General features: G+C 46.5%; 1 protein-coding gene across 1 annotated transcript; it reads left to right on the top strand.

The window, feature by feature from the left end:
• The first annotated feature begins 4,664 nt into the window (after positions 1 to 4,664).
• LOC306819439 (WD repeat-containing protein on Y chromosome-like) lies at positions 4,665 to 7,955 on the top strand. The gene has a single exon (XM_079373238.1). The coding sequence runs from the start codon at positions 4,749 to 4,751 to the stop codon at positions 7,728 to 7,730; it is 2,982 nt and encodes a 993-aa protein (XP_079229364.1). The 5' UTR covers positions 4,665 to 4,748; the 3' UTR covers positions 7,731 to 7,955.
• Positions 7,956 to 10,633: the final 2,678 nt, after the last annotated feature.

Here is a 10,633-nt window from a genome sequence, read left to right as displayed (position 1 = left end):
CCCCCCCCCAGAATATAAACCATCTGTGGTGATTAAGCAGCAAACATAAAAACAAAATGACACGGCTCAAATACTGGCATGGGGCGAATGTTAGGAATCACATATCCCGTCTTTCACCATCTTCTGAGTTGGATCTTCTTCAACATCGAGACCTACAGATGAAAAACTCACATTTTACCGCTTTTTTTTTATCATGTATTTTATTAGTATGCTTTGTCCCTTTTCTAAATAAACTGAATTGAATTGCTGCAGAGCATTTGCAGCTTCTAGCCACTGATCAAACCAGGACAGAGATCATGCAAAGGGGTTAAAGGATCGGGTCGATTATGGGCCCGGGAAACGTGAAGCATCGAAGGACCGACGTTCTGCGTGGTGAAATTGGTGGCACGAGCAGCACGATCATCAGGACGACGCTCCTCCCTTTGAATGCACGCTTTGCACTTTGTGTGTAGTGGAAACACAGCATGGTGACTGTTGTTATGAGAGAGCAGACTTTCCATGACTCGTCACGATGAGACGTCTGAGCGCTTCCTGCCGGGTCGGAGCGCTCAGTCAGACGAGTCAGCTTCCCCTCATGTCGGGCTGCTTGTTCTCCTGACATCGCAGCTGGTCTGCGGCCAAAGCGACGATTTTTCCAGAGTGAGGTTTTATTGCAGCTTTTGTGGATGTGATCCCTTCAACGTGTCCTCGTTTGACAGTGGAAACTTTTGAGGGGGGAAGAGGAGTGCTAACGTGATGAACTGGGGCTCGTTTTGGAAATGAAATATGTCCGCAGTATTTTAGTCTTTGGCCCACAAGAGAAGAACAGGATTTTTAAGGTGCATGTCATCAAAGTTAGATAAACAGGGCGACGCTCAACCTCTGGTCACCTTCTCACCTCTCCCTTTCCTTTTCCCATTAGACATCGACCTTCCTCCCTCTGCCCATCCCTGTTCACATCCTTACACCCGTTCCTCCTTACTCATCCGCTCTCTGCTTTTCCAGGTATGTGGGCTGGAAGCAGCTTGGTTGACTCAGCTCTCATGACAGACCCCCCCCCCCCCCCCCCCCCCACGCGGACTGGCTCTCCTCGACCTGGACTGAAAGTGTCTCAATCTGAGACCGACGTCTTCCACATGCATTCCCTTTCGAACATCTTTCATTCCAGATTCTCAAACACTGAGTGATGCTCAGTGCAGCTGAGCTCTTACACGTTTGTCCGAGGTGAGAACTGCGACCTCAAACCCCCTCGAGAGCCTCTTCCAGCAGCCGCGTCTGCGGTTTGAACGAGACCTTGACTTGACCGTCATCACCCCAGAAGTTTGTTTTCTTTGCTTCCAATCCAAGTGGTAAAAGTTTGATGTTTCTGTTTGGCTTCCTTTAACTGACCAAGGCCTTGTAAAGTTACTTTTTACTCATTGGACAATTTGCTGGTCATATATCATTCTGTTTGCCTGAAGTTTTACGTGGTTTTGTGCAGTCAAAAATATATAAAACATAAATTCCTTTGAGATGGAATCAATGATGAGCCTCACAGATCTGAGCTGGATGCTTCGTTGTGTACTTGGTTGGCTCTGTGAGTCCAGAAGGATTTGGATGGCTGACCAAGATAAGCAACCATCTCTCCACATTCATAAAGTTGTTCGTTTTTTATGTGGATTTAAAGTAAAAAAAAAAAAAAAAACTATTCTAAATTCGTAAGCTACGTTTGTTCACTCATGTTGTCTTAGACTAAAAAGAGCAACTTCCAGTGTTAGAAAATGAAGCCAATGTGGAAGTGTAAACTCCTGCAGTACCTGGAGTGTCCACTAGAGGCTGGCTGCAGTTCCTGGAGTGTCCACTAGAGGCTAGCTGCAGTACCTGGAGTGTCCACTAGAGGCTGGCTGCAGTTCCTGGAGTGTCCACTAGAGGCTGGCTGCAGTACCTGGAGTGTCCACTAGAGGCTGGCTGCAGTACCTGGAGTGTCCACTAGAGGCTGGCTGCAGTTCCTGGAGTGTCCACTAGAGGCTGGCTGCAGTTCCTGGAGTGTCCACTAGAGGCTGGCTGCAGTTCCTGGAGTGTCCACTAGAGGCTGGCTGCAGTACCTGGAGTGTCCACTAGAGGCTGGCTGCAGCAGCACAGGAAGTCACATACACACCCATTCAAACAGCCTGTTTTTACAGCAGACATGAACATGTTTACAGCCTGCTTCAAAAAACCAAATAGGTGTGATTAGCTCATGTCTCCATCCACACACACTGTACGGGGGGAATGTTTTGATGACTCAGCAGTTTTGATTTCAAGGATAGGTTTTTATAAAATATGGCCCGTAGTTGACCGATGTCACGGTTTGTCCCACCTCAGCTCCAGCCATAAGCTTCTCGTTGCGTTGACAGGAAGTTAGGGTGCGCCTGCATTTCCAGCACGGAGACCGCCACTGACAGGCTTCCAAAGCCCCCCTTCAGTAACCAATGGTTGACGTCACTTCGGCTTTGACCACCATTATTTACAGTTCAAGGACAGAACGGGTCGGGATTCAAACTGCAAAGTTCAATTTACAGCCAGCAGCAGCCTGGACCAAGTGAACATTTGGTTTCAGAGATAAATATGTAGTATCTGCTATAAAATACAGGATCATGGCGTGCCCTTGATTTAGGAAATCCCCTCTGGGGCGCCGTATGGCCTGGCGGTTATGACGCACGGAGGCTGCAGTCCTCGTCCTGGTGGCTGTGGGTTCGGATCTGACCTCGGCCTTTTGCCGCATATCATCCTCCACCCTCTCCTCCCAGTGTTTCCCGTCTCCCGTCAGCTGTCCCAACAAGAAAAAAAAAAAAAAGAATAAAAGAATCTGAATCTGTGACATTTCTCTCAGACGAAATGTTTTTAATTTTCACATGAATTCCAAACCTGCTTTCTCATAGCCTCTAAATGTCAGGCCGCATTACTCCGAGCAAAATAAGTGGATCAGCTCCTCCTGTCTGTGTGACAGCAACAGACTCAAACACACAATCATCATCCAGTGTGCCTGCTTGTGTGAAACCTCCACCAGCTCCACGTTTCCCTCATTAGCGAGCAGCGTGCGAGCCAACGCCATCTGCCTCCCATTAACGGCAGCAGAGAGGCTCGATTCTCTCACACAGACTCGGCGTGCGCGCCCCATGTGAAAGCCTCTATAAAAAGTTTCCCGTAGTTTACCCATGTGCCATGGAAAGTTGTCCTCTGGTGGTTGGATTTTTTTCATTGGACAAGAGTGCCACCTACTGGTAGACACAGGAACAGCCGAGGGATCAGTTCAACCAGTTCAACCAACAGAGAGGGTAAAATAAGATCAACCTTAATTCATCTCACAGATGGAGAAATGTACAGTGTTAAAGCAGCAATATAAAAATGTGCAATATGCAAATCTGTGTTATCAAACAAAGTAGTAACACAGTCCAGTAGAGGACGAAGCTAAATCACAACAGACAACGGTGCAGGAAAGATAAGAATAACAGAGGTGATAAAGACATAAGACATTTAATGTTTGCTACTTATATTTTTCTTATTTAACGACTTCTTATTTTGGCCTTATTTCGCATGTTAACTGTTTTTTTTTTGCGACAAATTCCCTGTATATGTAAAAGGTACTTGACGATTAAAAAACGATTCTGATTGTGAAGATACAAAAATCAGATCAAATTAATTGGACACAGCGTTAGAAATAAAGACTGCTGAGGAGAATAAATTATTTTTAATTCTATATAAAAAAAAAAAAAAAAAAGACAAAGCAAACAAAACCCCCACAAGGAAAAGGAGATAAGATACGTGGAGAAAGCATTTAAAAACTAATAACTAATCAGGCATATTTCCATTTTTGAGTGAAACTGTAAGTCTGTTAATTTCTGCTGTAAAAAAAAAAACCAAAAAAAAAACAGCTTTGTTGTCATGGCAACAGTTGTTTTGTTTATTCGTTTGTTTTCTTGTCTTAACAAGAAAGAGCTCTCTAGACCGCAATTAGTTCAAAATTCTGCAGCAAGAATTCTGACCCGCACAAATAGGAGGACCCACATGTCCCCGGTTCTGAAAGACCTTCACTGGCTGCCAGTGTCCTTTAGGTTCAGGTTTAAAATCCTGGTTCTGGCCTTCAGAGCCCTACATGGTCAGGCTCCCTCTTACCTTAGTGAGCTGATCCAGCCTTACGCTCCTGTGGGGGCGCTGAGGTCTATGGATCAGAACCTGATGAAGGTCCCTCGAGCTCATTATCACACTAGAGGTGACCGGTCGTTCCAGGTCGTTGCTCCGAGCCTCTGGAATGAACTTCCGCCATCTTTGCGCTCAATTGAGCGTTTTTTTTTCACTCCTGTTTTCATTTGAGGACATCAAAGCACGTTCTGTGATGTCATCGAGAATGTCATACATCAAAGCACGTTCTGTGATGTCATCGAGAATGTCATACATCAAAGCACGTTCTGTGATGTCATCGAGAATGTCATACATCAAAGCACGTTCTGTGATGTCATCGAGAATGTCATACATCAAAGCACGTTCTGTGATGTCATCGAGAATGTCATACATCAAAGCACGTTCTGTGATGTCATCGAGAATGTCATACATCAAAGCACGTTCTGTGATGTCATCGAGAATGTCATACATCAAAGCCGAAAAGAGAATCCAAACACAAGCTCGAGGATTTCTTGAATCTCTCATTCTGAATCTGAATCTGACCTCTTTGCTTTCCGACCTCGTCGACTTGCTAACTCACGCGAAAGACTCGTTCCCAGGTTCAACTGCTCATATCGAAAGTTGTACCAATGGCGAGCCGCGAAGACTTCGAGAAGGATATTTCTCCAATGGACGCCACGGCGGAGAAGATTTCCCCAACTGATAACATCGGCGAGATCATCCGAGTATTTGAAGAGGCCGATGAGGACAACAGTGGAGGATTGGACATGGAGGAGTTTTGCGTGGCGATGAAACTGATCAGTGAGATGAAATATTTAGGAAGCGAGACTTTCGAGTGCGAGTCTGACGAAGACTTCAAGGCACTTCACATGAAAATCGACACAAACTGCGATTCCACCGTCGACATCAATGAGCTATGTAACTTCCTGCTGTTCAAAGACAACGCGTCATCCAACTTGGAGCTACCGTTTCCCAAACCTTTCGAAGTTACACCCGTGAATCATTACAAGACGATTGTTAAAGTCGTCTTCAAACCGTTTAATGACGCCGAGGCAGCCGAGCGTAATCTCAGCGGGTCAGTTACAAAATGTAGAAAGTATTTGAAAGGTCAGTACCTTTCCGTGACTTCTGATGGGGTACTGAACATCTGGACCGACAGGTTTGAGAGTCCTACGACAATATCCCTGGTTATTGAAGAGAACAAACTCCCGTACATGAAGAAGACTAAGATGTTTGTTAATGACATGACCGACCTGCCAGAGCTCAAACAGATTGCCGTCTCCACCAATGACAGAGAGCTGCTATTTTATAAATGCTCTGATTTTACGATCAGCAATGCCTTAATACTACAGGACAACAAGGTGACATGCATGGACTACTGGTCTGATGGTACAAAAGCGTTGTTTTCCTTTGGTGACTCAAAAGGATACGTGTACATTTTCATCTCCGATGACATCCAATTTTATGGCCTCTTCTGCCAAGAAAGCTACGAGAAAATCTCCCTGAGGAAGTATCCAACAGTTTACATTTCATCCCTTTTGAAGAAGCAAACCAGCAACTTTCATAGTCACAGAAGACGCCTCTTCAACGACGCTTGCAGTCGGATCCGATTTATCCCAAACCTCGAAGCCTTTACCGTCTGCAGCGCTTCGTCCAGGGAGATGGGCCTCATCGCCCTGTCCGAGGACAACACATTGGAAATCAAAACCTATCATAGCAAGTCAGGTCCGGATAAGTTCACCTGTGTCGAATACTGTGCTAACCGTCTGGTGACTGGTGGCGAAGATGGATTACTGCGAGTGTGGATTCCAGGTAAAACCAAGGCGCCTAACAAGATAATGGAAGGTCACACCAAACCCGTCATCCACGTTATGTTCAACAAGCAGGATAAACTGCTTCTCAGTTTATCTCATGGCAAGAATGTACGTGTGTGGTGCATGACTTACTGGACATGTAAGCAAAGCATTCAGGTTGAGGGATTGGGGACAAGCCCAATCAGCAGCGTTTGTTACAACACTGTGAACAATGAATTCATAGTGGCAACTTCAGATGTCGCAAAAAATCTTGGAAGAGGAACGGAAGTTTTTCAAATGTCGTTAAACTCCCACAGCGCGCCGCTGGGCTGTGCCCTCTACCACGGCATCTTCAAACAGGTCATCTCCGTTTGCCAGAAAGGCGTGGCGACGTTGTGGAGCGTCATGACGGGAAAAGCTGAACTGCAGTTCAAAATCACTCCCGACGAACAGGCGGGGCTCGTCGCCGTCGCGTTTGACGGGACACAGCGTAGATTAATCACAATTTGTCACGACGGGAAAGTGAGACTCTGGAACTTCAACAACGGAGAACAGCTCGTGGTTCTGTCTGGTGCCGTGCCGAAAAAGGTGTCGGGAATTGTGTGCAAAGGCGACAGAATTTTGGTGTCCGGAATGAACTCCAGGGCCATTTTCAACATGGATTTGGAAAACAAAAACCACAGATATATGATGCACGAGTACTTAGAAGATGTTTGCTCCATGGACCTGCATGAAAACACTCTAATCACCGCCTCGAGCAACGGATATATTCTTGTCTGGAAACTGTGGTCCGTTGATTTGGCGGAGGCCGTCTTCTGGATAAATTCCCAGCGGAGTCCGATGACAAACATGGTGGGCAAAGGACACGCAGCACAGATGGGACGTCTGCCTGTTAGCATGTGTAAAAGGAACGTCACAGGAAAGACTCCTAAAAACAAAAGTCTTCTTCTATGTCTGAAGACCAGGGTAACCAGAGGAGACACAGCCACACTGATAACGTATTCAGGTGGCTACATCTACGCCTGGTCTCCTAAAATCAAGGGAGGTCTGTTGGGAAAGTTTAAGGCAGTGAGAGATGAAAGTGCTGTCCTTACCACCATGTCAACTGATGTCAAGGAGAAGATTTTACTGACCGGGGACAGTGAAGGACACATTAGTCTGTGGGACATTGAACGAGTTTGGTCAGAGAAAGAGCCCCTCAAAGAGCCATTTGAGATCACAAATGGATGGAAGGTGTCCTTGTGTCCTCCCACTTTGCTGGGCTCCTGGAAAGCTCACCTCTCGGAGGTCGTGAGTGTTGCGTTCGACTCTGAACGGGAAAACGTAATCACTGCAGGGTTGGACTGTAACGTTCGCTTGTGGACAAACACGGGCTGCTTTATCGGCCTCTTCGGGAGGCACCAATGGGATTTGAAGTCTCCCAGCCGTCAGGAGAACCTTGACCATGAACTACAAATAATTTCAAGCACAGAAAAGGATGAGATACTTGCGGAAGAAGAGGGTAAACGAAGGATGGAGGAAAGACGAAGAGCAGACGAGGAGCTTGCACACGAGCAAAAAAGCAAGTCAGAAGATTTGGACAAATGTGCTAGCATTAATGAGAGTGTTGAAAAGGCTAGGCCAGTAATAACAGACGCTGAAGTTGATGTCTTATATCGGAGGGCGATGAGGGTCCTCCGTCAGATCAAAAGAATGGACAAAGAACTCCAAAAGCCTTTCGTGTTCAGTGACGAGGTGAGCGAGCCTCGTCAGCGTGCTGCCGTCAAAGTCAAGGAGGGGACTAGAAACTCCGTCAGCTCACCAGATGAGCAGGCTTGACCAGGAAGTATCCTGATGTGGACCGGAGTGTACTCACTCCACGTCCTCTTGACACCAAGCCAGAAATACCAAAAACAGATGTGTGTCAAAAATCCATCAGAACAGCCCCAAAATAGGACGACGCCTCCACACCGTGTCCATCCAATCCCCTGCCAGGAAAGCGACCGCAACAACCTGTCCGCTTCCCACCGATCTCTGATAAACTGGCTAATCTCACCAGCCACTGGATCAGCACGACCATTTGACACCAATCTGTGATCGTGAATTTGTGGTTTGGTTTTCCCCGGGAAGCTCCGGTTCTCCATTTATTTAAATTAAAAAAAAAAAAAAAAAACCTTCAATCACCGAACAAGCCTTCCTTTAGCCCCGTTTCCACACAGCGGTCCGGTATGGATCAGCACGGTTTGGTCAAGTCGACACAAACTAAACCAACGATGACGACGATCCAGCAGTCAATCCAGCTTTGTTTCAGAGAAGGCTGAGCAACCAGCAGAAATACAGACCAATAAACAAATCGATTGTGTATTCAAACACAGCCGGGTTGTTTATTTCCCGCTGCAGCGCGGGAAGGGATTCTTTCCACCAATCAACGGACTGCAGTGTTTCGCTCCACCTTTTCGGATCGCATCGATATTCTTGGCTTATGTATGAACATATTTACAGCCTGGTAGAAAAAAAAATAAAAACATAGATGTGATTAGCTCATGTCTCGATTGAATGTTTTTAGACGTGTAGCTGACGTGGTTGAACGGTTGGAGCGGTGTTTGTCAGCTCTCAGCCTGTCGTTAGCTTCACGGTGATGTCATGATGATTGAGTTTATTCCTTTCTGATTGGAGACTTTCTTTTTCTGGTTCTCAAAGTATTTAAAATCCTCACAATCACAAAAGTACTGGGCCTCGGCTGCTGATTGATCGGCGATCTCTGCCGCATGGCGTTCTGATGACTCACCTGCTCCAGCTCGCTCTCCTTCAGACATGGTCGCCTCAGCTCCGAGCGTTTGGGACATTCCTGCATTGTTTGAAGTCCACGAGAATGAGCGGCGTGGTCTGCAGCGCAGGTGTTCGCTGAGCGTGCACATGTGCAGCTCTGCATGATGACAGATGATGCATTCAAGGACCTGTGTTTGGGGTTAAGATCTCCGCGGAGGAAATATTTTGCCTGTGCGGTGGTGTTTATATCCTGACAGTCTGATACACTCCGGGGGCTGAGTGATGAGCGAGCCGGTCCAGCATGCGGCTTTGATCTGCCTTCACTGTGGGATCTGCTCGGTCAGAAAGAATCTAAATTCACCTCTCTCTCTCTCTCTCTCTCTCTCTCTCTCTTACAGAGAAAGGGAGAGTTTCACACTTTTGTTTTTCTCGCTCGGCATGCAACAAAGTACATGTTTGGACTTTTGTGTTTGGGAGAAAAGTTTTAATGATCAGCGGTACACACAAACAAGCAAAGCTGCACAACACTTAATTCTTAATTATCTCAGATTTATCCTTCACTGAATTCTGTGCATACGTACATGCACATCCAGAGAGGAAACATACATACGTGTGCACGGCCCTTACTGCTAGAGAGGTAAGTAAAGAGATATCAGGAAACTGTTCAAGAAAAGTTAAGCTGTGGCTCAACCTCTTGTGATTTTTTTGATGTCGAGCTCGTTGCACAGAATGCAACCTGTAAACCTTTTTTGTTTTTGTGGAAAATTAGACAAGCTAGTAATTCTTGCTGGCCTGAAGTGGTGCCATCTTTAAGGTCCGCTAATCAGCTTCTAATCCGTTGGCTGTCATCTCTGAGAGAAGAGTCTAACTTTTCCGGACCTCCGAGTGGCCGACGTACCCTGAGACCAGAGAGCTCTGAGCCCCGAGGCAAGACCAAGACATTTCAAGATGGCTAGCCAAGGCTAACACCGAGGCGGGACGAGATCCAGACAACGAGACAACACCGATGTCACGGAAAAATGTCTCATCTTGTGAACAGCAAGCGTGTCAGTACGTTTGTTGTTTTAGGAAGATAACTTAATGACGTGGAAAAAGTTTAAGATTAATTTACAATCCAGAGTTCGCGCATTCTGATCACACGACGAGAGTGAAAAAATGCTATAGATTCTGAGACGAGACCGAGACCTTTAAAAAAAGGGGGTCTAGAGAGTCTAGAGATGCAGAATTCATTCAGGTTAAAGTCTTTAAATTTTGCTGAATGAAAAACCAGATCAACCCAATCTGTCGATCTTTAAAGGTGCACAGCGTCTTTGAATACGTTGAAGCTACGCTAGGCTAAAGTACAGCGTACACATCTGGAACAGTAACAAATTCTGCTGAGTCGTAGTTTGAAAAGAAGTCGTCATCATGCAGCTCGATGCAGGTCGTCTGTAATGAGGCAGAACATGTGAGGCCATAAAAAAACAAACCAAAGGACTGATAAATCCTACCTGCTTGTCCCGCCCACCTGAGGGTCAAATACTCTCTCTCTCTCTCTCTCTCTCAGGCCGTCCATCACGGCAGCATGTTTGAAGTAGTGACGCGGCGTCGTTAATGTTAATGCCTCCTTCACTCTCATTGTAGCTGGGATTTATTATTCTGCTGCTGCACCATCACACCGCACAGCCGCTTTATGACGCAGATTTATGGACGCCGGTCACAGCGTGATTAAAGCACCCTGAGGGGAATGACCACCGACTGAATCCTGATTGTTTTCTCTGTCATTTCTCTGATGAGGGCTGCAGAGCTGTGAGACTGGTACTGTCCTCTGACACAGCTGGTCCTGGTCCTGGTCCTGGTCCTGGTCCTGGTCCTGGTCCTCCCCCCCCTCCTGCAGGATCATAGAAGGTGGGTCAGAGGAAACGTCCCATCGTGCAACCATCACTGACTTTAAACACATGCAAACTCCAAACACAGCAGCTCGGCCTGTAGGG

The sequence above is a fragment of the Symphodus melops genome (assembly GCF_947650265.1).
Source record: "Symphodus melops genome assembly, contig: scaffold_482, whole genome shotgun sequence".
NCBI classification, from domain to species: Eukaryota; Metazoa; Chordata; class Actinopteri; order Labriformes; family Labridae; genus Symphodus; species Symphodus melops.
The sequence above is the reverse complement of the archived record's forward strand: the minus strand, read 5'-3'. Positions and strand labels throughout refer to the sequence as shown.